The sequence below is a fragment of the Pinus tabuliformis genome, chromosome 6 (genome assembly GCF_031772625.1).
Source record: "Pinus tabuliformis cultivar Carrire ecotype Pingquan chromosome 6, CPIR1, whole genome shotgun sequence".
Classification (NCBI taxonomy): domain Eukaryota; kingdom Viridiplantae; phylum Streptophyta; class Pinopsida; order Pinales; family Pinaceae; genus Pinus; species Pinus tabuliformis.
The window spans coordinates 1,110,627,343-1,110,654,791 of NC_142292.1; the positions used below are offsets into that span (position 1 = coordinate 1,110,627,343).

A 27,449-nucleotide genomic window follows, 5' to 3' on the forward strand; every position below is an offset into this window, starting at 1 on the left:
CTTGTCTCAAATGAGGAGCAACCACTCTTTATTTATACGCTCCAAATCCTTGTACATAATTTTTGGCCGACCTTCTAATAATTAATATGAGTGCCCTCACGTTTATGCTTTGTGGTGTCGGCTTGGTATATTTTATGTTCAACGCATCAACGCATATAAGCCTTCTCTACGTGCTCTCATAATATATACGCCCAAGTGTAACAACACTTAGCCACTTTCGTGAGTTCTCCTTTCGTCGCATATTTCGTCACGTTTCTGTCGTAAACTTGTCGCACAACCGCAGCCCCGTCGCACTCTGCCCGCCCGCGCGCCCACGCGCCCGTCCGCGCGCCCGACTCGCCTTCGTGCACGATGCGCCCGGCGCTCCGCAGCTCGGAGGCCTTACACCTGTAATAGTACGTGGCTTGGAAGGAACACACAAGTGAAGATGCATCACAAGTTGGAAAGCAAGTTAGCAAGCAATCCAAAGTGATGGTTAAACCAACAACACATTTCAGAAAGACTCATACATACTTATACAGAATAGTCCATACATGCATGAACAAACAAATACATATATCATTTAGTGTAAACCAAATAACATAGAATACAATACAACATATGCATGAAACATGTTGGCTCTGTTATATTAAGAAGTGTAAGTTCCAGTCATACAATACATCCATGTCTAACCATTAGTTCCGACAGCGGAATGTTACAGCCACAACCACTTGCTCCTCCAAAGAGAAATACTAGCTCTGCGTAGTGTAGAAGCCAAGGCTCGTTACAATACTGTCCAAGCTCTCTCCAAGATAGTCTTATCGAAAGCTTGGCTGACCAAAACCCTTTACAATGAGTTATGAGGTTCCATTTAAATTTTATAGCAAAGGGTGGGGTGACCCTTGACATTCCCCTTTGTGACATTTCATCTACCCTCATGACTCTTCATCTACTCTATGACTGTTACGTCCAACTATCGACACTTGAACTTCCACTTGACAAGGCATTACATTACAATGCACATGTGCCCATGTGAGACAAAATGGATTGAGCAAGCCATGCAAGCCATCACTGACACTCGGTTCGTTGTGGTGAGACCAACTCTTTGTCATCCCTGTGATGGTGAAGGTGATGAACTGATGCCAAGCTTGGTCGTCCGTGATGGTGTGCACGCACTCCATGGTGACATCTTGCTGAAGCGAACTCTTGCCTCGTTGCATCTGGGTGCATTGGTATGGCTCCTCCATCCAACCCGTTTGCTAGTATGCGCATGGTCTTCTTGGGTGCGGCCGAACTGGCAACACACTGATGCATAGTGTCTGTGCTGATCTTCCAATGTGTGCTGGTGGTCATGCGCATCAACTGTCAACTGCATGTTCAGCTCCAGTCGGACTTGCTTCTTGTCTTTGCCTCGGTGAGTGTGCTGAATGGGTGGGATCACATGAGTGCGCACAATGACATGCATGCTGCTGAATTCCCTTGCATGCAATCAACAACACTGCTCACCATGTCTGCTCCGTGCCAGTTGCTGGGATGGATCTATAACTTGTACGTGCACAGTTTCATCCGTGAGTGCATGTTGAGCCCCCTGCTGTCTCTGTTCTTGCTGCAACTCATTCTCTCGTCTATGCAACTCCTGTTCCTTGAGTTGCTGCTTCAGCACATGCAATTCCTTGTTTGTTCTGTTCTCTGCCTTCACACGATCTTCATGTCGCGCCGTCACCTCATAGCCCGAGTCTCCAAAGTTGCTTTCATCACAAGTGGATCTGCTTGAGCTTGCAACTTTGTTCCGCCTCTGTGTTGTCAACAACCTTCCTCTTGCGTTTGTTGCATCCGGTATGCTGCCTTCAGCTGTTGTTCATGGTGCTGCTTGCTGTGATGCTGCTGCCGTCATATCTTGATGTCCTTGTCTACAAACAACTTGATGTCTTCGTGGGTAGGCAAGTTCATAGACACTTGATCGACTGCATCCCCAAGTGTGCTCTGAACGGTGTCTTCAACTTTGCTCTCCTGGAAACCATTGTACCTGTACTGCTGAGAGGCAGATGAACACCTGTGATACCTGGAGACATGGCAACACTCATGGCAAGCAATCTGTCAGTCGAAAACCAAAACGAACTTGAGAACTAATTTGCAACATACCTGTGTGACTGATGATGAAGGTCGTGCAATTTCCACCTAGAGGTCGAGAGACTAACTGGCAAAACTGCGCAACGCACAATCCAGGTTGTCAGGAGGTTGAATGATTGCTGGAACTGTGCAATGCATAGTCCAACCTGGCCTGTTAAGGACTGAAACTGCACAACGTGCAATTTTAGTCAGCAGTGACATGCAACCAGCAAACTGCATTGTGTAGTTTCTGGGGTCAACAGGACACTGCCTCCAAGAATTGCGCAATGCAAGCCTGGATGTTAGTGCCTGGCTAGACTTGCGCAATTTCTGGGGGGAAGGCAGAGCCTTTGTTTTCGGAAATGCGTAGTGCTAGCTAAGCAAGGCACGGTCTGGGCCAAGGCAGCCTAGTCCGGCCGGCGGGTGATTGATAACATGAGAAGTGTGAAAGCATGATGAGATGAGTGCAAACAAGAGTGAATGATCATTCATGCAAACAACAAGTGCAGGATTCGGAATACGGGAAAGCATGCATGTGTGAAGCAAGTTGCCGCAACGACGACCGTTCGTGCAAAACAATGTCATGCATGTGACAATAGTGAGATGTTATCGAAAATTGAAACGGTGCTAGTACAAGCATGTATTAAAAGTAAAACGACAACAAACACTTGCTGAAATCAATCAGACAACATTCATACGAAGCGAAACACAAAAAGCTCTAGAAACGCAGTGTGGGACATGAAAAGCGGGTTTACCCCAAAACAATTGAGCTGAATGTGTCGACGACTCCTAGATGCAATGTGGGATGTCAGAGCTGCAAGATTGATGTGAGGAATGAGCTCTGCAACGTCCGGTTGATGAGTTTCGATAAAATCGAGGTTGCGACGCGCAAGCCACAAATCTAGGGAAAGCGACACTTTGTGGGAGGTTTCTGAAATGATCCTTGCATGTAACCTCTAACTGCTAAAAATAGATTCTTGAAACAAGGGATGCCTTTGCATGCTGCCTTGGGAGGAGCTACCCATGCATGCAAATTGGTTTTGCTTGGTCTCGGAGGGAACTGGTCAACTCAACTGCACATGCAACAGTTTGCTCAGCTGGGAGGAAAAAAATGCGCATTTCTGGGAGGGAGCTGGGCTGGTTGCCCAAAGGGATTGCGCAATTTCTAGGCAGAGCAGTTGATTGATGCCCAGAATTGCGCAATTTTTTGGTTGAGCAGCCCTGTTGCGAGGAATTGCGCAATTTTCTCAGTGAACAGTGACAGGCAGATTTGCGCAATTCTGGAGCCCAGCAGGCTGCCAGACAGAATTGTGCAATTTCTGAAGGGAAGGTTGGTTGCCCTCCAGAATTGTGCAATTTCTTGAGGGAGCTACTCACCCTGCAGCTGGACTAAGTCCGGTGAAACAACATGTGAGGGGAATGCGTCAAGCTTTGGTAGACATGCTGTTTTTTTGTAAGAAAATCATTGAAGCTTGTGTATTTGACGAAGCAAGACATGCTGCTATGAAAGGTTGGTAGGGAGGCTCCAAAACGAAGCTAAGGCAAAATTTTGGAGGGTGGTTTAGCCGCTACAACACTATCCCTTGGCAGTTTCACAGACTACTTGACTAGCTGACTATAGAGTATGTGTGTCCTCCATAGCATGTGATCTAGATCTATAATGTGATGTTGTTGGACTTTTAAATCAGATCCTAAAATCTGATCCAAAGTGTGCGCATCATCTTGAAGATCTCTGTCAAAAAGAGATGTTGGAGAAGCTGTTGTAGTAGGACTAGTGCAAGGTATCATATAAGAATGCTTTGCTGCAGCCATATGATTAGAGGAACCTGAGTCTAAAATCCATTAGATGATGAAGAAATAGGAGTCAAAGCATAATCTATACATTTGAGCCTCTAGTGGCTTGTGTTCAATGTTTTTCTTGACATTGTTTGAAATGTAGTCATCTAGATTATGCTACTGAAGTACTTTGGCCATTAGATCAATTGTCTTGACCATACAAGAACTCTCTAGATGGAACCCCTATTGCAGTAACTGCACCTTGTTCTCTCCTCAGATTTTTCTCCCTTGAGAATCTTAGTTTCCTTACTGAATTGAGAGCTTTCTCCATCTATATGATCAAGATCCCTTGTTTTTTGCTTGGCTTTTTTGTGATCATACTTCACTAGAAGCGCATAGGGTGTGGAATGCTTAAGAGCACCAATATGTATGAAGCTTATTCTGCTCATGTACCAAGGATTCAATGGAATCATCCAAAGATGGCATCTTCCAATTCTTAGCCATGGAGAATTTAGTACAATGGAAAGAAGAGACAAAGATAGAATGTTGAGGGCCTAGTTTAGAAAGTATAGAAATGATAAGTTGTTCCTCCTTCCTATTTATTCCACAAGCTTTTACCAGTGTCATCAGAGTCTTGAACTTGGAGAAGTAGTCCTGTAGGACTTGAAATGGCTGGAATCTTGAATAATCAACTCATTCTATAGTTGATGTCCTTTCAACTCATCGCGCTTCCCAAACAATCCCTCTAGTTTTTCCAAACTTCGTTAGGTATTGAACATGACTTAACATTAAAGAGTTGATCAGGGGAGATAGACAAACAAAATATCCCATAGGTTTCATCCATCTTGTTGAAGTATTTTCATTTCTCAATGGCTCATTTTCAGTATCCATTCTAATCCTATAAAGTCCCTTACTGCACAGAAATAGAGGATCTTTGGCTTCTAAATTCTAATCGAAATAATTGAAAAGAGTGAGAATCACTATGATCTGGTCCATTCTTTGTGGGTTGTTTTAATCTTGTCAAATCCGCAATAAAAGATCAGTATTTCCTTTTTATCCTTTTTATGGAATTGCCAACTTTTTACTTAAATTTCCTAACATTATCATTAATAGTTTCAGGATGTTTGAGAGTGGTTCTAACCTTGTTGGACTTCATAGGGAGAAAGTAGAATTTCATATCCCACTCAAAATTCAGCAGATTGAACAATTTTCATGCTTTTAGGATATGTGGGATTGCAACATTTTCATTGAATTCTATCATGTATGAGTGTATGTGATTTGCATTTAATCAAGAGCATTGAGTCCTTTATGTACCTTGATGTTAGTGGTGTGATTGTTGAACTCCTCTGATGTTGGTGGTGTTGATTATTGAACTTCTTTTCTGCGGCCTTAACAAAAATGTACCGTTCACTCAAACCTAAATTATTGGTTAGGCATGTTAATATTATTCTACCATATTATAAGGTTGAGGAGATGAATCCTTCACTCAAATCAAAATCATTTGTTAGGCAAGTTAAGCTTATTTTGCTATATTATAAGGTTGAGAAGATGAACCCTTCATTCAAACCAAAATCATTGGTTAGGCATTTTAAGCTTCTTCTACCATATTATAAGGTTGAGGAACCCAAGGAGTCTGAAGATTCTGAACTAGATGATGTTTATGTAGCTTTTGCCAATGATCCCATTTCTAGTATCAGTGATGAGTAATCATGTTGATCACTGATTTCTAGTAGGCCAGTGACCTAGTAGCTTCTACCATGGTTTTTGGACTTTAGAGGCCATTTAGAGGCTCATTGATTATGTATTTTGTTGCTGATATGTAATGTACTTAGTACCATTTTGATATATTCACCCTTACATGGTATATAGATGAGCAAACTTTGCATATTTTGTCTGTAATGGTTTGGAATCGTAAAAATAATTTTTTTCATTAATGGTTTTACTGATTTTATGTATTAAAAAAAAAAAAACTGGTTCATTGAATCCAGTTTGACCCAGTTCAGGTTTGAAGCCTGATTTGATAGGTGGCCGGTTTAAAGGCTGATTCTGGTTTTTAAAATATTGATTTGAACCCCTCATATTTTGCTATGCCTTTCTATTATTTCGGAGTTGGATTTTATCCTTTCATACAGCTTTTTAATCTCACAGCAGAAGAGGGGCTTATCATAGCTCCATTTCTAGTCCTTTAAAATAAGTACTCTCATTTCCAAATAGGTAATTTATGCTACTTTATGGTAGTCTATTCTTTTCCTTTCTGAAAAATATATGTTGAAGATATTTTTCATGGATGCAGATTGTATCCGACAAAGGGATTTCATGCCATGGGGAAACTCCTACCATTGCCTGGGAAAAAATCCAGAAGAAAAATAACATGCGAGTTCAAAAGTTTCATAGAGATCAGTTCTCGATAATTGACGGTGCTGAGGTACAATTAATGTAGTTTTATGTGGCCATGTCATGTTCAGTTGTTTTTATTAATATAGTAGCTGTAAAAAACAAAAAATCTTGCTGATATCTGGTGTTTTACTTCAGAGTTAACACTACGGGTTTTACTGATATGGAAAAAGGTTTCATTTGATACACCAGCCATCTTCGATGCATAATAAAGCTCTCAGGCTTTTGGATGCCAAGAGATATCTATGTACCGTAGACTTAATTCTAGAACCTTAAATGCTGTGCTGTATCTCCCTTGTTTCCAATGTCCATATACTTGCAAGTGCTTACCTTTCCAGGTTTTAGAAATTAGAACATTTCTTTGGTGTTTGCAATGGAACCGCTTTAACAATATTTATTTTTGTATGTTTTCTATTTTGTTATTTCCCATTGCTTGCTGTTGCGCTTGCTTGATTTCATGCAACATATTTGTAAGTTATTTATTCCATTGCCTAGGTAATCTATGGGTTTCTTTGCTCAATTTGTTTCAAATGTCTTAGGAAAACAAAAGGGGAGTCGTAACTTTCTAGTTTATTTTCCAGAATTTACTACCATGTAGCTCACATGTATTATTTATAAAATTTTGCTTCATAATTACACCAATGCAATGTGTTACAACAAAATCTTGTACCTCATATGATGTAAAGTTCCAACCATTAAGTAGCTAGTCTTGTGCCATTTAAGAAGGCTACCCACTATCACCACAATTTGTCTTCCTCTTGCTCTTGTTTTGCTCTTCTCCAACTCAAGGAGGGCTTCCCTAATGATATGATTGCTAAGGTTATAGAGTTGAGGCACAGGGTGATTTATTGGAGAGTAGCCTAAGCAAAACATGTTGTAGTATAAATGGATTAGTGAATGGTGTGAGAAAAAAAGAATACAGGTAGAAAACCCTAAGACCAAGTGCCTAATCAAACCTTGGGCAAATGGAGTCAATGAAGTATGGATCAAAGAGGGAAAATGCATGAAAATGTAAGGCAATAAGGGCTGCTATGTGTGCAACAAATCAGCCTTGAGTTGTTGAAATCTATTGCAGAAAATTATCCTTGGAAAGCTAGGGGTGCAATTCAAAATATTGTTATGAAGGTGATCCCATATCCAGCTAGCAGCAACTAGGTTTATTGGGTGTAAGCTTGACAGAAAACAATAATGACAGGAGGGATCAAATCCTCACTTTACATTACCCAAGTGAAACATGATTCATTACATGGTATTCATGTTGAATTTTGGTAGCTGTGGTCGGTATTCGTAAATTATATTTTCCCACAAAATAAAAGAAAAATGAAAATCTCAAAATTGGTTTCAAGTTGGCTCCAAATAAAAGAAGAAAAATTTTGAATTTTGAATTTTGAAATTGCCTCCAAAAGTCAGGTCGGCCCCAAAAGTATACGTTGGCTCAGCCCAAGAGTCACACCTTTTGGGGCATCCTTAAAACGCTATAAATTGGCATTCAACCTCTCCATTTAGGCAACCAAATACAGATCACTTCTTAATCTTTTGTTCACATGTGGGAGTTCTCTAAGGCGGCCGACCAAAGTTCTGTGCAAAATGCCGAAATTGTAGGAGAGAGATTTCAGAAGGCCGAAATTTCAAGAGGACACATTATCTCTGTTTGACCAAGTTTGATCTGGGTTTGGTTACTGGTCAGTGTGACTTTACTTGATTGGGAAATTTGGATTGTGTCTCTTGTTGAATTGGACTATTTCTCTAAGAAAAGGTTGTTGGGTTTTTCCTTGGATAAATTTTGTGTCTCTTGTGTTTGACTGTCTCTTCATGATTCTACTGTCATTATTGTTTTTGCTGTTGAAGATTTTCTATGTATAATTGCTTAACGATGAATATTGCACAAGATAAATTAATGTATAAATCATTGGAAGTAATTATCTGTTGTAGAAAATCTTGAAAAATCAGCATGGTATCAGAGCCAAGTTTAAAGAGCAACCATTAAAAATGTAGCCCTAATCAAATCAATGATGGTCAAGTCAAGAAAGGTCAAGACGGGTGGATTTGATTCTGTCTAAGATCAGATTGATAGAAGAGTATTTTTAAGAATTGTTTTGGGTAAATGGAGACTCTGATTGTACTTTAGAAGAAGACCAAAACCTCTTGCTGGACAAGGAAGGTACTCTACCTAGTTTGTAAAGAATTGAAGTTCTGTCAAAAAAGCCGAATCAGTCTGAGCAATTAGGCCAAATTCCATAGTTTCCCTGAAAGGTGAGGGTTTGTTCCTTGAAGGCCGAATAGCATCATATCTGAGGCTGTGTTAATCCTTCATCTAGAGGTCAAGTGCTTGCTATCCGGAGATTGTTCTGCTTATATTCTAGGAGATTGAGATCAACTATTGTCAGGGTTTATTGAGAGGCCAAGATCAGCTCTTGGAGGTTGGAATTATTTCCTTTCAAAGGCAGAAGGTCAAGAGCTCTCCTATTGTGGAGATCGGATATTTCTTGCAGGCCAAGTACACACTCCTTGAAGAGTTTCTATTGAGAGATCAAATTGTTATCTTGAGATCAAGTCTTATCTTATTTATTTGGAGGCTAAGTTCCTCTACCTGAGATCGAGATTAACCATTGATTCCTATTTGTTTGTTGAGGTTGAGTTCCTGTAAAGATCCGAATTTGTCTTTAGTTGGAGATCTAGTTCCTTGTGACCAATTGGAGGTTGAGTAGCAGAGGACATGTTCACTTATTGAAGGGCTGAATTGCTCCTTAATTACCAGATCAGATTTATATGGTCTGAATGTCATTCTAGTGGACCGAGATCATTGGTCTGAGGTTGTTTTAATGCCAGGTTTAGATTTATTCCTTGCAAGTAGAGGTCATTTTCCCCATCTAAGGCCGAGTTATCTCCTTGACAGGCCAAATTATCTGATAAATTTATTGAGGCCAATTTTCACCTGATCTGGAGGCCGAATTAAGGCAAGATTACTCTGTATATTGTGGAGGTCAGATTTCAGTCTTTTTGTTTGGTGGTCAAAGTTGCTCCCATAAGGAGGACGAAATGCTGAGCTTGTCATCAATTGCTTCAGATCATTGAAATCATCACCTACAGGTCGAGTTTGTCATCTATCTGGAGGCCATATATTCATCAGATCAGAGGTTCGAGTTTAGTTGAAGCTTGTGAAGCTGATCCAAAAATCCTAAGAAGTCTAAGGCTCCAAGGTGTTGGAAAAAAAAGGTAAAGGTTGAGTTTCCTTACTTGATAATTACTTGTGAACTTTGTTGGCTTCTTATTAAATTATTTGTGTTCTTTTTCTTCATTAAGCAATTACCAAAATATAAACATGAAGATCACAAGAGGTAATAAACATAGGATATAGGATCCATGCCAGGGCAAAACCCCACAATTGGGGAAAACTCGAACAATCCTCTTCTTATAGAATCAGATCAAATGAGATATCAAGACCCAAAACCAAATCAAATACCTCCACAAGTGCCCCAATTCAGCCCTCCCTCTGTCATGATTCATCTTGAATAAGATAGATAATCTGTCACAAGATGCCTTGTCCCATAGTGATCCTTCATCCTTCCTGTACCTTGTACTTTGTATTCCTCCTTTAATTCGTTCATCACACTCATTAAGGCCCTTCATCTGCTCGCACATCATAGCCATTATCAGCTTGCATGTCATCACAGAAACATGCTTAGTAGCTCACGCATTTCCTCAGGAATTAACATCTTCTTCAGGTAATATGTTACTAGAAATTCACATCCTTTTGACAGAAGAAACTTGTATTTATGCCTTCAATCTTATCACAGAACTGCCAAGAACTTGCCAGTGAAATTTGTACTTCTTTCCGCAGGAAACTCTCAATGAACTTCTTGTCTTTTTTGGTGGAGGATTTACCCCAATATATAGTTATTTGTAATTGTGAAGGGCCACATTTGTTCAATAGGCCGACCTGACCATCTGGAGGGCCAACTTGGCCTTGTGGAGGACTATTTGACTCTCTTTGATTTAACACAAAATTTCTTTATTTTTCTTTACAAAGAGTCCAAATGGACTTTGACTCAATTTCAAATCTTTGACTCAACAAATTCTAGAAGCATGAAGAACATGCTTGACTAAAGAAATAATAATAATATAAATTTATTTTTCTTATTTTACATAAAATACAAATTGATACAAGTACAAAGATAAATATGACGACCAAACCTAGTTACTTTTCCAACACAAGGCTTCTTGAGGCATCAAGATCTTTTATAAGTACTACAATATTTGACTTCTAGTCTTGCAGCGAATATGGACATGCTTTGTGTAACTCGTTTTGGCATTAAGGGCATCTCTATTACTTCATGATCTTCTGGAAAAGGTTAAGTTGAAGATGCTTTGTATGTGCTAGTATTGGCCTGAGAGATGGTGCCATTACTTACATGGCAAAGTTTTTAGAAAAATGGTAAAAAGTTTACAATAAAGATGAGGCATCAAGTTTGGAGACCAAAGTTTTCTTGTAAAGGCCAAGTCACTTTCAGAAATGGAGTTTGTAAAGGATAATTTGTTGCTATTGCTACAATGATTGTTTGTAAAATCTGTTGGTGGAAGAAGAACTCAACAACAAAAGTTATGAAGTAGTCCCACAGTGAACAACTAAAAGAAGCTCCTGCATAAGAATTGGAGGATAGTCTTATTGAATCAGGGTCTGCATCCATTAGGGCTTATTACTGTTCGAAGATTTAAAAGCCCTTAATCCAACCAGTTTTGCTGATAACAAAGAATGCCGAGAGTCTACTCTTATTGATCAAGGTTTAGATTGTCATATTCCCTGTCATCTTACTTTTATAAAGCAATCTTTATTGAAGATCTTGTTGGTAATCACAAGGGTGTTCTAGAGGAACCTTGAAGATTTATAAATTTGACTTGATCTATAGTGCTAGAGGAAGAATACAAGACCTCAAGAAGCTATAATGGACCATTAATATTGATACATTTGCTTGGACTGATATCAAGATGGAACATTCTTGATTGTTTGATGACATGATGCATTTCATCACATATGTTGAGGCATGGTGACACTATGGTTTTGGACATTTGAAAGAAAATTTGCATATGACAAAGTTGTTAATTTTCATGTGTTCTATGCTTAGCACAATCACTTAATCCAATTCTTCTTCAATTAACAATAATTTTGTCCAATACAATTAAATCTTCCAGTAACAATAAGCAATTGTAGATAGAACAATAAATACAATGCACAATAGAAGACAACCAAGAGCAATAACAAGAGACACAAGATTTGGTCAAAGACCAGAAGAACAACCCCACAAGGGGGAACCCCTTTCAAAATTATTTTTCTATTAGATTGTCATCGAATGTTCAACAGAGTCAAAATAGTCAAAATTTTGCCCTCACAAATTCGTTAAAAGTCAACCTTTGACCTGCAAAAACCCTAGTTGCAGGTTTGTGGTCAATGCTGGTCAAACAGCCCAGAAAAGTTTGGTCAAACTATCTTTGACCTCGACCTTCGAAAACAGATCCAAATTCAGTCAAGTCAAGTCAAAATATGCCAAGTCAATGCTGGTCGAAGTCTGGTCAAAATCCCAAAACAGAAGATGAATTCGGCCAACCAGAAAAGACTCTCTCTCCTTTGCACGTGTGAAAAGAACCTGAAATTTCAGAGCTATGCGAACCATAAAAGAGAAAAAAATGAATGTGATGATGATGCTCCAAGTTGATGTGACATATGCTCTATTTATATTAGTGTTGTTAAAATTGCGATATTTTCCCCTACCCGCTTAAATCGCGATTTTTATACCAAAAAATCGCGGCCTTTTTTTTATATCGATTTTTTTCGGAAAAAATCGTGTTTTTTTGAAAAGATCGCGATTTTTTCGAAAAAATCGCGATTTTTATGGAAAAAATCGCAGATGGTCGGGGCAGCGGGCTTTTAATAGGCAAAAAACGATTTTTTTTTATGTCATTGTGCTGTCTGCGCGCGCAGGAGGAGGAGAAGAGGTGAGGGAGAGGAGCTGAAGGGTTTCCGTCGAATTTGGGAGCGAATCCAAGTGGTTTTAGGAGAAATCCAAGACAAGATCACCAATTTGTCCATAAAAAAGGTATGTAGATTAATTTTTTTTTTGTTTTGCTTCTATAAAAACTTTGTTTTTCATTGTTTTTAAAGAATTTTTTGTAATTTTTCATTGATTTGGGATGGGTAATTTGTTATGACTATGAGAACCAATTTTTTATTTTTATTTTCTCATTTTTTTTAAACATTGTTTATTTTTTTTGAATTTTCATTGTTTTTTGGCATTTGCCATTGGCATTTGGTTGGGTAACTTGGGTTTGGAAATTGGGATTTTGGAAATAATTAACTTGTAATTTTGTAAATGCTAAATTGTAATTTGTATTATGTAATCCTAAATTCCTATTTCCTAATCCTTATTTTTCCATAGGTTTGCAAATTCAAAATTCAAAAACAAACATGCCAAGGAAATTGGATCCTTTCTGGGAATATGGTGAACCTAAAACTCCGAATGATAGACAAAACTTGTATTGCAAGTTGTGTGGAAAGGAGATATTCGGGGGGGTGTACAGGTTGAAGTTCCACCTTGCACAAATCCCTGGACATGATGTGGAGCCCTGTCTAAATACAACTGCTGAAATTATCCAAAGAGCCATGAGAGCATTGGGAGAATTAGAGCACACTAGAGAGGCCAAAGAAGAACTCAAAAGGCAACTAAAAAGGTCAGCTGAAGGAAGTGGGCCAAGTGGCACTGGTTCTACTGCAGCGTCAGTCAATCCGGTAGCTGCATCATCATATTTTGTTCCTCGAACCACACCTGGTTCACAACCAACTATCGGTTCAATGCTAAAAAGAACTGAAAAAGAACAAGCTGACAGGTTGATGACAAAATTTCTCCTCTGGAGTGATATTCCTTTCAGCATTATAAGGAATAATCCATTTTTCCAACCTACTGTTGATGCTATTGCCAGTGTTGGCCCGGGGCACAAAATCCCTTCTCTTCATGATTTCAGAGGTCGGCTTCTTCAAGATGAAAAGCGTGACTGCACCCAAAGATTGGAGGATTTTAGGGCATCATGGGCACAAACAGGATGCACTGTTATGTCAGATGGTTGGACTGACCAAAATGGGAGAACCCTTATAAACTTCTTGGTTAGTTGTCCCAAGGGGACTATGTTTATCAAATCTATTGATGCAACTCATCAAATCAAAGATGCAAGAACTTTATGTGATTTGCTGGATGTGTTTATTTTGGAGGTGGGTGCAGAAAATGTTGTCCAAGTCATAACGGACAATGTTGCAAATTATGTTGCTGCTGGTAGAATGCTTATGGACAGGCATCCTACTTTATTTTGGACACCTTGTTCTGCCCATTGTATTGATTTGATGTTAGAGGACATAGGGAAAATTCCCTTTGTCAAAGAGATTGTTGACTCATCAAAAAGCATCACAAAATTTATTTACAATCACACATCTGTGCTTAGCTTGATGAGAAAATGCACCAACAACAAAGAGTTGGTGCACCCCGCCATTACACGGTTTGCGACGAGTTTCATATCTCTTCAATCCCTCTTGAATTCTATGTGGGATTTGAAGAGAATGTTTCTTTCAGAGGAGTGGCGTGCTTCGTCAATGAGCCGCAAACCAGAAGGAGAGGCCGTGTGCAGACTAGTTTCATACCAGGAAGACTTCTGGGCGGGAGTGCAGGAGGTGTGCGGTGTTACTGAACCTTTGGTAAAGGTTCTTCGGTTGGTTGATGGTGAGAAGCCCGCAATGGGCTATTTGTATGAAGCCATGGACAGGGCCAAAGAAGCCATTCGGTCCTACTATGATGATAAGGGAGATGATGGGTTTCAGAGACAACTCCTTCTATGGGAAGTCATTGATGAGCGATGGAACAACACACTCCATCGTCCCATTCATGCTGCTGGGCTTTTCCTGAACCCTGCATTTTCTTATGCATGTGGGTTTGATTTTGATGTTGAGGTCGTGAAGGATTATTAACCTGTGTCCAGAAGATGGTGAGATCTCCAGAAGAACGTATAGAGATCTCTAGACAAATTGAGACATATAAGATGTCAGGTGGCACATTTGGCTTTGAGATGGCTGTCACTGATAGGACGATTAAAATGCCAGGTATTTTTTAGTTTGTACTTTGTAACTTTGTTTCAAATTTCATTGTCTCTTCAAATTCCATTTTTTTCTTATGTTTATTTAAAATTTTATTTGTAATTTTGTTGTAGACGCATGGTGGAAGATGTATGGTGTCAGAGTACCCCTTTTGCAAAAGCTTGCCGTACGCATCCTCAGCCAAACATGCAGCTCCTCGGGATGTGAGCGCAATTGGAGTGTATTTGAAAAAATACACAACAAGAAGCGCAATAGGTTAACACTTAAACATTTAAAATATTGCAAATTTCCAAATAAATTTTTGAATTCATTAAAGTTTTAAACAATATTTTTTTTATAATATTAATTATTAATTATTATTTCATGAACTTTGTACAGGTTGGAGTCCCATAGACTTAATGACATGGTCTATGTCTACTACAATCTTCGATTGTGGGTGAGACAACTAGAGAAGACACCTGATACGGAAGTCATCTCATTGGATGGGATTGACACCACTGCTGAATGGAGGGTTGAGACCGAGAGGCCTCTCATGGATCCCACTGATGATTGGTTAGTGCAGGATGAGGGGGAGGAGGAGGGGGAGGAGGAGGAGCAGGAGCAGGAACAGGAGGAGGAGCAGGTGGAGGAGGAGGAGCAGGAGGAGGAGGTGACACCGCCTACCCGGGCTACCACTACCACCAGTAGAGGACGTGGTCTCCGTCCACCTCAGCCTCCTGTAGCTGCTACTACTAGTTCTTCAGCTTCTAGAGCACGTCAGACTCCATTGCCATTTCCACCAGCACAGGCACCAGCTTCTACATCTAGAGGGAAAGAGAAAGTTGTGCCATTTTCTCGCAAGAGGGGCAGAGGAAATCAATAGGATTAGACTTTCATTTTATTGTATATGAAATTATGACATGATGAGATACATTATCATATTTTTTGTTGATATTTTGAGGCTGAGTTGGGACTCAGGACTTACTATTCAGGACATGATTCAATGTTATGTGTGATTTTAGCGCTAGAAATGATATTAAACATCTTATATATTAGTTTTTTTATCATATTTATGTGTCAATGTATTTATTTTATGTTGTAGATGGTTTAGATATTAAAAAAATTGAAAAAAAATTGAAAAAAAAAAAAAAAAAAAATGAATATTTTTGTGCCAAATGCTTTTTTCCCGCTTTTTTCCGCTTTTTTCCCGCTTTTATCGATTTTTTCCGCTTTTTCCCAGCGCCGATTAAATCCCGATCGCGCTTTTAACAACATTGATTTATATGAGCCTTAGGGGGTCGAACTAACTTGCCTAGATTGACTTGTATTTTTGTGCACTTGTGGGTTTCACTTTAAAAATTACATTTTTCCTTAAACAAATTAAATTCTTCCAAGGGCTAGGAGGGGTCTTTCTCAATGAGGAAGGCTATTCAATGGAGGGAATTTCTCCTTGAACTACCAAATTAACAAAATTAAGTTGAACTTGCAAAGGGTGTTGATAGAGTTTGGCAGTTCAAGGCTTTGTAAACACTAGAAGACAAGAAGCCCTATGGTTTGTGGATACAACCCTAGAGCTAGACCTAGATAAATGTTTTCACTGAAAGAATAAATCCTAGCTCATGCTAAGGAAAGCGACATGCTGATGATGAGGATGATGAATTTGTAGATGGATTTCATTTTTTGCAAGAAAACAAGGATCAAGAGGAAGTTGTCAATTCCCTACAATCCTCAAAGATAAGTACTTCATATCTTTCTTCCTTAATTATTATTGTTTTTCTATTAGTTAGCCTCTTGTCGTTCTTTCTTTTTGCTGGGTTATAATCATTTTTTCCATGACCTCCTAATGAGGGTTGTAGGTATATCATGAAGGTTGCCAAGGCTCTGGCAGCATTTGGAAGAATGAAGCAAAGTATGTGGCAAGAGGAATCTCCCAGGAGTGATTCGTGTTCAAGGGAGAGAAATTGTACCAATATCTAGAAGGGCTTCTAGTTTAGAGGGAGCAAGCAGGGCAACACGTTTGAAGGATGCCATTGTACCGATATCTCTGGAAAGTCAGTGATGACTTCAAGATGGATTCACAAGATCAAGCATTTGTTGGCACCATAGAAAAGTACAAAGCGAAGACTCTCCCAGGAAGAGGGAGAGGACCATGAGGAGACATTTGCTCTAGTTATTAGGACTTACCTGTCAGAGGGAGAATTAAGTCTCCATTGTATTTCTATGGTCAAGTAGGTTGCTAACATTCTCAAAATGAAGTTTATATACATCATGGACAAGCTTGGAGTTGTTGACAATGCTTCCGTTGGTTAAAATGGGCATATTGATGTTTTAGCATCAAGGTATGGATAATCTCCTTAGGTCATGGGTCTTGACCGGGATTCCATGTAATATGGTTGGGGAGATTGGTCCAATTAGCATCGAGGCCTTAAAGTGCTCCCCCGGCTAGGGGGTTCTAACTAATTGCCATGGGGTTTGGCTATTGAGTTGAGCGAGTGCCTTACATCATTGGGCAAGTATTTTTACCATTCAATGACATGTGACGACATGTGGGAATGGTGAATGGGCCCCAGGTTTCACCATGGGTCAGGTGGGGTTCCTGACAAGACTCCAAGTGACGACACTTGGTAAATGGTGACCCAAGGGTTTCGCCATGGGTCAGGTGGGGTACTTGACATGAACCCAAGTGATGATTTGGTAGATTGGTGACCCTAGGACTAGTGGTTGACTAGTTCCTTTATTTGAAGCAAATGCAGGGATGCCTTCACCATGGGTCAGGTGGGGTACCTGACATGACTCCAAGTGATGACTTGGTAGATTGGTGACCCTAGGACTCGTGGTTGACTAGTTTCTCTATTGGATGCTAACACGTGTTGAATTTCCATGGCACTGAAGAATCTGGTCGGTTGTACAATTTCAAACACAAATACACTCAAATGCTACAACAATACTACTTTGCACAGTGGAAAACAATAGCAGTGAATCAACTTGTACACAAGACACAATTTTTCAACCCAACTTCGTTATATTAACAATATTTAATACAATAGTCTAGGACTCCCATACCAGGGATCATGGCCCTCTACGATTCTGATACAAGACTACTAGGGCTAGGTATCAACTACTATGATAACCAATCTGCCCTGGACAAAGTACAACAAACCTACTTGCTTATGTAGCGTGCTCCTTAGCTCCTTTCAGTCTACGTACTCCGAACACTTTTGGTGGGTCCTCTTGCCTCCTAATCTGCAGCTCCTCAATTTTCCTTTATCAGTCAACACAAATTCTTTAGGTCAATAAACTTAGTCCCAAACAACTCTGCCCTCTAGCTGTTCCTTTGTCCTTCAAGGTCTGCAACGCATAGGGTCTTATCTCTGCTGCTCACTTTTGTCACCCAATTTCTCTACATATAACAAGTATAGGGCAATGGAGGCTACCCATTTTTCACTAGATATGACCTCTGCAAACCAGTGAAGTAGGTCTGAACAATAAGCCCTCTTTGGTGCCCTTTAGTCCTTCAAAGTGTCAACCATTAGGCTCTAATGCTTTTTCCCTCCTTACAAACCTGTTGTCCTTCACAAATGCTGTACCTTAGGGCACAATTTGACAACTACTAATAGTCCTCCAATCTATACTTAAGTTGCCACCAAACTTGTCCCAAACCTAGACCATCAACCTAGCAAAACCATCGACCACAAAATGACATACATGCCTCAGAAACAAACCCTCTTTTTGCCTTCCAAAATACCTTGGCTTGTGCACTTGCTTCTAGAATTTCGGCCTTCCTGTTAGGGCACCTTGTGACACTACAAGCTTGCTCTTTCCTTGGCCAAATATCCCTTAGACTTACACAATTCCCTTGCTTGAAACGCTGTCTTCTGCGCTGTTCCTCTAGGTGTCTTGACCCTTAACTTTAGGTCTGCTCCAAGATAAAACGATGCTCGGATTTGCTCCTAATAGGGCTCGACCCTTCTTGAATCAAACAGAGATAATGTGGCCCCTCACAAAGAATTACCAACTTCAATCATGCTTAGAACTGCCCAGATATGTCCTCCTTGACTTTGGCCAACATCTGCCTTCTCCTAAACTTGTCACAAGAAATAAGACCAAACCAGACCTTTCCTTAAGTTTGGCTAGGGCTCATTAGGTTGCGGCTCCTTTAGATCACTTCCTTATTGATGTTTTTGCTCTTATCATGTGCCGAATGAGGTTCCCTCTCCTTCTATTTATATGTGTTGGGTCCCTATAATACTAGTGATTACCCCATTACTATTGTAGTTGTATCCCTTATTAATATTGTTGTGCCCTTATTGTCCCCATATTGTTATTACTATGCCCCATAGAATCCCTCTATTGTTATTTTTGTGGCTTTATATTATTATTGTTAGGTCGGCTGGGTTATATTGTGATTCCTTAGACTCCTATATATAGAAAGGAGGTTTTGTCATTTGAATCATCCAAGAATTGTTCATTTGTGTAATGTAAAGGAGGTTGCCCCGTCGAAGAGGCTGATTTCTAAGGTGTTGATCTCTCTTTTCTATCTCTTTGTGAGCTGGTTTCATAACATTTGGTATCAGAGCTTTGGATTCTAGGGTTTCGCTGTTCCAAACAGGTCATCGTGGCATTTTCGCTATAACTTTTTTTCTGCGACGTTTCAGAAGCTAAAAAACAAACAATTTGAGAAGAAATCGCGCTGAATCTCGGGTCTGAATTTCAGAGCTTTTCGCGCTATATTTGCGGAGATATGATCTGAGGAAGTTGGTCTTTTTGCAGACTCCTGAATTACATTCCAAACAGGTGACCTGGGGAAAATCATCATAACTTTCTCTCTGAGCATCGGATTGAAATTTTGTAAGAAGGTACAAAAAGAGGACGGATTGTAGTTTCTTGTGTATATTTTTTAGAGCCAAAGGTCGAAACAGTGACTCGTGGCACGTCGTACAAGTTCGCTCTACTGAACTAGTCTATAATCAGGTCATCTTGGGAGATTGTGCATAACTCTTCCTTGGAGAATCCAATTTGGATCAGACTGGTGGCATTGGAAAGAGGACACAAAGGGCTACTACAGGTCGCAATTTCAGAACTGGATGATCCGAAATTGCAGAGATACATCAGATTCACTATCAAGCTTCTACAAAGTGAAAAAAAGTGTTTAGTTTTTTTTAAATTTTTGCATAAGTTTGGTTTGAAAAATTAGTTTGAATCGGTAATTGATGCCTTGAGGAAAGAAAATGCAAACACTTAGTAAGCAACCTGAAAGCTCTAGCATGACTCATGAAGAAGAGGAAGAAATGCAACATGATATATCAAAATTATGAGACCAAGTGCAACAAGTGTCACTTGCACAAAAAGCAACAGAATCGAAGATGGATGGTTTAAGGAAAGATGTAGAAGCTAAGATGGATGGTTTAAATAAAGGTGTAGAAGCTAAGATGGATTGTTTAAAGAAAGGCGTAGAAGCTAAGATGGATGGCATGGAAGCTAAGATGAATGGCATTGACGCTAAAATTGATGGCATGGATGATAAGATGAAAGAATTGAAGATAAATATGAATAAGTTGTTACAAGAAATGGTCACTAATGATGAAAGGGTAGTAAATGAAATTCATGATGAGAATAAAAGAAATGTTAATCATGATTCCATAGATTCTAATGTTGGATCGAAGACCCACCATATTCCAAAAATCGATATGAGGAAGTTTGATGGCAAGGATCCCGCAACATGGATATTACAGATGGAGCAATTTTTCGATCTCAATAATGTGCAAAACACATGAAAGGTACGTATTGCAACTTTATATTTGGAACCAAATCAGTTTGTATGGTATCAATGGCTTTGCTCTCGTAAAGAAATTATCACTTGGGCAATTTTTATGGAAGAATTGACAGCACATTATGAGGATACAAAAAGCAACACTTTTTTTAGCCAATTGATAAGTCTCAAACAAAAGGGTTCAATAATGGAGCACATTGAGGAGTTCCAAAAATTGAACATAAGGGTAAAAAATATTCCAGAGGAGCATAGGATTGATGCGTTCATAGGGCATTTTAGTCTTCCTATCAACCACATCCATCTCAAAGCTAAATGTGCCACCTGCCATCCTGTATATCTCCATTTCTTTGGAGATTTCTGCACGTTCTACTGGAGATCGCACCATCCCCTGAACACAGGTTAAGAATCCATCCATAATCTTAACATCAAATAAGAACCCACATGTATAAGAAAATGCGGGGTTCAGGTAGATCCCAGTAACATGAATGGGACGATGGAGTGTGTTGTTCCATCGTTCATCAATCACTTCCCATAGGAGGAGTTGTTTCTGAAACCCCTCATCTCTCTTATCATCATAGTAGGCCCGAATGGATTCTTTGGCCCCATCCATGGCCTCATACAAATAGCCCATTGCGGGCTTGTCACCATCAACTAATCGAAGAACCTTTACCAAAAGTTCAGTAACGGTGCACACCTCTTGCACTCCCACCTAGAAGTCTTCTTGGTATGAAACTAATCTGCATATGGCCTCTCCCTTTGGTTTGTGGCTAAATGTCACAACCAATGTTGTTAAAAGCGTGAGCGGGATTAAATCGGCGTCGGGAATAAAGCGGAAAAAATCGGCAAAAGCGGGAAAAAAGCGTTTGGCACAAAAATATTCATTTTTTTTCAATTTTTTTAATATCTAAACCATCTACAACATAAAATAAATACATTGACACATAAATATGATAAAAAAACTAATATATAAGATGTTTAATATCATTTCTAGCGCTAAAATCACACATAACATTGAATCATGTTCTGAATAGTAAGTCCTGAGTCCCAACTCAGCCTCAAAATATCAACAAAAAATATGATAATGTATCTCATCATGTCATAATGTCATATACAATAAAATGAAAGTCTAATCCTATTGATTTCCTCTGCCCCTCTTGCGAGAAAATGGCACAACTTTCTCTTTCCCTCTAGATGTAGAAGCTGGTGCCTGTGCTGGTGGAAATGGCAGTGGAGTCTGACGTGCTCTAGAAGCGGAAGAACTAGTAGTAGCAGCTACAGGAGGCTGAGGTAGACGGAGACCACGTCCTCTACTGGTGGTAGTGGTCGCCCGGGTAGGCGGTGTCACCTCCTCCTCCTGCTCCTCCTCCTCCACCTACTCCTCCTCCTGCTCCTGCTCCTGCTCCTCCTCCCCCTCCTCCGCCCCCTCATCCTGCACTAACCAATCATCAGTGGGATCCATGAGAGGCCTCTCGGTCTCAACCCTCCATTCAGCAGTGGTGTCAATCCCATCCAATGAGATGGCTTCCATATCAGGTGTCCTCTCTAGTTGCCTCACCCACAATCGAAGATTGTAGTAGACATAGACCATGTCATTAAGTCTATGGGACTCCAACCTGTACAAAGTTCATGAAATAATAATTAATAATTAATATTATAAAAAAATATTGTTTAAAACTTTATTGAATTCAAAAATTTATTTGGAAATTTGCAATATTTTAAATGTTTAAGTGTTAAGTTTTAACCTATTGCGCTTCTTGTTGTGTATTTTTTCAAATACACTCCAATTGCGCTCACATCCTGAGGAGCTGCATGTTTGGCTGAGGATGCGTACGACAAGCTTTTGCAAAAGGGGTACTCTGCCACCATACATCTTCCACCATGCGTCTACAACAAAATTACAAATAAAATTTTAAATAAACATAAGAAAAAAATGGAATTTGAAGAGACAATGAAATTTGAAACAAAGTTACAAAGTACAAACTAAAAAATACCTGGCATTTTAATCATCCTATCAGTGACAGCCATCTCAAAGCCAAATGTGCCACCTGACATCTTATATGTCTCAATTTGTCTAGAGATCTCTATACGTTGTTCTGGAGATCTCACCATCTTCTAGACACAGGTTAATAATCCTTCCACGACCTCAGCATCAAAATCAAACCCACATGCATAAGAAAATGCAGGGTTCAGGAAAAGCCCAGCAGCATGGATGGGACGATGGAGTGTGTTGTTCCATCGCTCATCAATCACTTCCCATAGAAGGAGTTGTTTCTGAAACCCATCATCTCCCTTATCATCATAGTAGGACCGAATGGTTTCTTTGGCCCTGTCCATGGCTTTATACAAATAGCCCATTGCGGGCTTCTCACCATCAACCAACCGAGGAACCTTTACCAAAGGTTCAGTAACGGCGCACACCTCCTGCACTCCCGCCCAAAAGTCTTCCTGGTATGAAACTAGTCTGCATACCGCCTCTCCTTCTGGTTTGCGGCTCATTGACGAAGCACGCCACTCCTCTGAAAGAAACATTCTCTTCAAATCCCACATAGAATTCAAAAGGGATTGAAGAGATATGAAACTTGTCGCAAACCGTGTAATGGCGGGGCGCACCAACTCTTTGTTGTTGGTGAATCTTCTCATCAAGCTAAGCACAGATGTATGATTATATATAAATTTTGTGATGCTTTTTGATGAGTCAACAATATCTTTGACAAAGGGAATTTTCCCTATGTCCTCTAACATCAAATCAATACAATGGGCAGCACAAGGTGTCCAAAATAAAGTAGGATGCCTGTCCATAAGCATTCTACCAGCAGCAACATAATTTGCAGCATTGTCCGTTATGACTTGGACAACATTTTCTGCACCCACCTCCAAAATAAACACATCCAGCAAATCACATAAAGTTCTTACATCTTTGATTTGATGAGTTGCATCAATAGATTTGATAAACATAGTCCCCTTGGGACAACTAACCAAGAAGTTTATAAGGGTTCTCCCTTTTGGTCAGTCCAACCATCTGACATAACAGTGCATCCTGTTTGTGCCCATGATGCCCTAAAATCCTCCAATCTTTGGGTGCAGTCACGCTTTTCCTCTTGAAGAATCCGGCCTCTGAAATCATGATAAGAAGGGATTTTGTACCCCGGGCCAACACTGGCAATAGCATCAACAACAGGTTGGAAAAATGGATTATTCCTTACAATGCTGAAAGGAATATCACAGAGGAGAAATTTTGCCATCAACCTATCAGCTTGTTCTTTTTCAGTTCTTTTTAGCATTGAACCGATAGTTGGTTGTGAACCAGGTGTGGTTCGAGGAACAAAAAATGATGATGCAGCTACCGGATTGACTGACGCTGCAGTAGAACCAGTGCCACTTGGTCCACTTCCTTCAGCTGACCTTCTTAGTTGCCTTTTGAGTTCTTCTTTGGCCTCTCTAGTGTGCTCTAATTCTCCCAATGCTCTCATGGCTTTTTGGATAAGTTCAGGATTTGTATTTATACAGGGCCCCACATCACGTCCAGGGATTTGTGCAAGGTGGTACTTCAACCTGTACACCCCCCCGCTTATCTCCTTTCCACACAACTTGCAATTCAAGTTTTGTCTATCATTCAGAGCTTTAGGTTCACCATATTCCCAGAAAGGATCCAATTTCCTTGGCATGTTTGTTTTTGAATTTTGAATTTGCAAACCTATGGAAAAATAAGGATTAGGAAATAGGAATTTAGGATTACATAATACAAATTACAATTTAGCATTTACAAAATTACAAGTTAATTATTTCCAAAATCCCAATTTCCAAACCCAAGTTACCCAACCAAATGCCAATGGCAAATGCCAAAAAACAATGAAAATTCAAAAAACATAAACAATGTTTAAAAAAAATGAAAAAAAATAAATAAAAAATTGGTTCTCATAGTCATAACAAATTACCCATCCCAAATCAATGAAAAATTACAAAAAATTCTTTAAAAACAATGAAAAACAAAGTTTTTAAAGAAGCAAAACAAAAAAAATTTAATCTACATACCGTTTTTATGGACAAATTGGTGATCTTGTCTTGGATTTCTCCTAAAAACACTTGGATTCGCTCCCAAAGTCGACCCAAACCCTTCAGCTCTTCTCCTCCTCCTCCGCGCGGCGACAGTCAGAAATGACTTAAAAAATTCATTTTTCCTTATTAAAAGCCCGCTGCCCGCGCCCTCGGCGATTTTTTCGGAAAAAAGCGCTATAAAAAAACCGGCGATTTTTTGGGATAAAACGCGCGTTTTATGCGGTCTGGTGAAAAAAACGCGATTTTTTGAAAAAATCGCGATTTTAACAACACTGGTCACAACACACCACTCATCTAAAAGAAACATTCTCTTCATATCCCACATAGAATTCAAGAGGGATTGAAGAGCTATGAAACTGGTGGCAAACCGTGTAATGGTGGGACACACCAACTCCTTGTTGGTGAATTTTCTGATCAAGCTAAGCACAGATGCATGATTATATATAAATTTTGTAATGCTTTTTGATGAGTCAACAATATCTTTGATAAAGGAAATTTTTCCTATGTCCTCCAACATCAAATCAATACAATGTGCAACACAAGGCGTCCAAAATAAAGTAGGATGCCTCTCCATAAGCATCCTGCCAGCAGCAACATAATTTGCAGCATTGTTCGTTATGACTTGGACAACATGTTCTGCACCCACCTCCAAAATAAACACATCCAGCAAATTACATAATAATTTTGAATCCTTGATATGTGAAGATGCATCAATAGATTTCATAAACATTGTCCCCTTGGGACAATTAACCAAAGTTTATAAGGGTTCTCCCCATTGGTCGGTCCAACCATTTGACATCATAGTGCATCCTGTTTGTGCCCATGATGCGCTAAACTCCTCTAATCTTTTGGTGCAGTCAACCTTTTCATTTTGAAGAATGTAGCCTCTAAAGTCATCATAAGAAGAGATTTTGTACCCTGGGCCAACAATTGCAATAGCATCAACAATATGTTGGAAAATTGGATTATTCCTTGCAACGCTGAAAAGAATATCACTCCAAAGGAGAAACTTGCCCAACAACTTGTCAGCGTGTTCTTTCTCATTTTTTTAAGCATTGAAGTGATAGATGGTTGTGAACCAGCCATGGTTCTAGGAACAAAAAATGATGAGGTACAACAGGCTTGGTTGTAGACATTGATGCTGAAGTAGAACCAGTGCCACTCTCCCTGTTAGTTGACTCCTCATATCTGCTTTGGACAGTTTGACTTGCTTTAATTCTTCCAATGAACTGAGGGCTCTTCGGATGATTTCCGGATTTATATTTTTGCAAGGCCCTACCTCATGTCTAGGGATTTTTGCAAGGTGATATTTCAATCTATAAACCCCCTTTGTCATATGATGCCCACACAACTTGCAAGACAAGTTTGATCTATCAAACCTTCCATCAGGTTCACCAAATTCCCACAGAGGGTCCAATTTCCTTGGCATGTTTGTAACTTGGTTTAACTCTTAAGTTTTAATGTAAAATGAAGTTTGAAGTTGAACCTATGGCACAATAAGAATTGCAAGTTAAAAAAATTAAAAAAGAAATTACATACATGACATAACACATTGAATTTTTGACAAAAAATACCTCAACTCAATGCAACAATAATAGGAAAAATGCACATTCAAACCCAATAAAAAATGATGCAAAAAAATAGAGCACAAGAAAAAATTAAACTAATAAATCTAACAATCAAGTTTTTGCATTTTGACCAAAATGAACCCTCTCCACTCTATGCAACAAAAATGAAGAAAAAACATCATCAAATCCACTCAAAAATCATTGATAATCAATGGGCTATAGAAACCCAAGCAAAAACAAAAAAAAAATCAAAACAAAATGGCCAAATTTGGTGCCCATACCTGAAAACCACGGTTTGCTGAAGAAATTTTGTCCAAACACGAAGTTCGCTTGCTTGGGATGCTAAAATCTCCCGTTTTTCTCCTCTTCTGCCCTAGTAGACGCCTTCTTCTCCTCCTCAGCGCTCAAACAAGTCCGTTGTCTGCTAAAAATGAGAAATAAAACTCATCAAATCACTTATAAATCGCACTGTCCCACAGGCCCACGATTTCTTCTGCTCGAATTGCGATTTTTACCAAAAAATCACGATTTTTTAGCTATTTTTTCGATTTTTTTTATAAAAATTGGGCAATTACATCGGCTGATTCAAAAACTTGTGATTAAATTGTGATGTTCACAACACTGAATTTTTGACCTGCGGGAAATCTAAAAAATAAAAAAAATGACTACCTAGACCTTACCAAATTCCACGAAATTTGTTGTGTGATCTAGTATGGTAATATAGTGTGATCTAGTATGGTAATATGTGTTAGGGGCTCAAACTTCAAACCATCACCCCGGCTTTGGGGTAAAAAGTGAGTGAAAAAACCCAAAAAATTATCCGTCTTTGAAAAAGTAGGGATAATTAACTAGATAAAAAGACACTCTAAGGTGTATTCGTTTGCTCATTGAGTCCCAACATCCTAGGCCTGTTATAGACTCAAAACTCATCATTAATAGTATCACTTATTACAATTCCCCGTAGGGTTGGAATCTGGGTACAAGAAAGACGATGACAAGATAGAAGTAGAGTTAAAAAACTCTGTTGACTGATGATATCTGATGGTACAAGTGTCCTTTGGATCATCCTTGGGCATGGAGTCTTCATATAATCATTAGGTGCCACTCCAGTGGTCAACATTTAGCTCCATATGGGGATGCATGCTAGATACAACGTGATAGTGTGCAAAAACCTGGAATCTGCATCCATCGACAAACGACATATATCAATAGTATCCATTCCAAATATCATCAAATGAAATCCAGTACAGAAAGGAAGAAATGGAAATTTATTCTAAGAGCATAAATGACAATTTATTCTTGAAATAAAACTAATTAAACAAAAATTACAAGGGATAAGGTTAGAAATATGATACAAAAAGATGCCCCATAGCATCAGATGTCCTTATTGAAGTTCATGCTGAGAACTTGCTTACTTTCAGGAAGATCCATGGGCTGATTTTCTGATGTGCCCTGTCCAATTCTGAATATTTGAGGACTTTGATCAATCCCGACACTGTGTTGTACATGGCCATCAAATTTACCAAATCCTTTCCGCTTTTTTCTTTTCTTCTTAATCAATTGTGATGTTGATGTTGAGGTTATCAAAGTAATCTTTCTGTCCGATTTTGAAGATGCTCTGATGGAAAATTTGAAGTATCCAATACTTCTTTGACTTGCCTTTGTCCATTCTGCTTATGCTCTGGCA

At 39.3% G+C, this 27,449-nt stretch overlaps 1 protein-coding gene across 2 annotated transcripts in view; it reads left to right on the forward strand.

The window, feature by feature from the left end:
* The window catches only part of LOC149262788 (DNA binding protein), a 365,336-nt gene that overhangs the window by 101,240 nt on the left and 236,647 nt on the right, over positions 1-27,449 (forward strand). For both annotated transcript variants that reach the window (XM_089425199.1, XM_089425202.1), the window contains one exon: positions 6,158-6,289. In XM_089425199.1, coding sequence (XP_089281325.1) covers positions 6,158-6,289 — 132 coding nt within the window. The remainder of the gene's footprint in view (positions 1-6,157; positions 6,290-27,449) is intronic.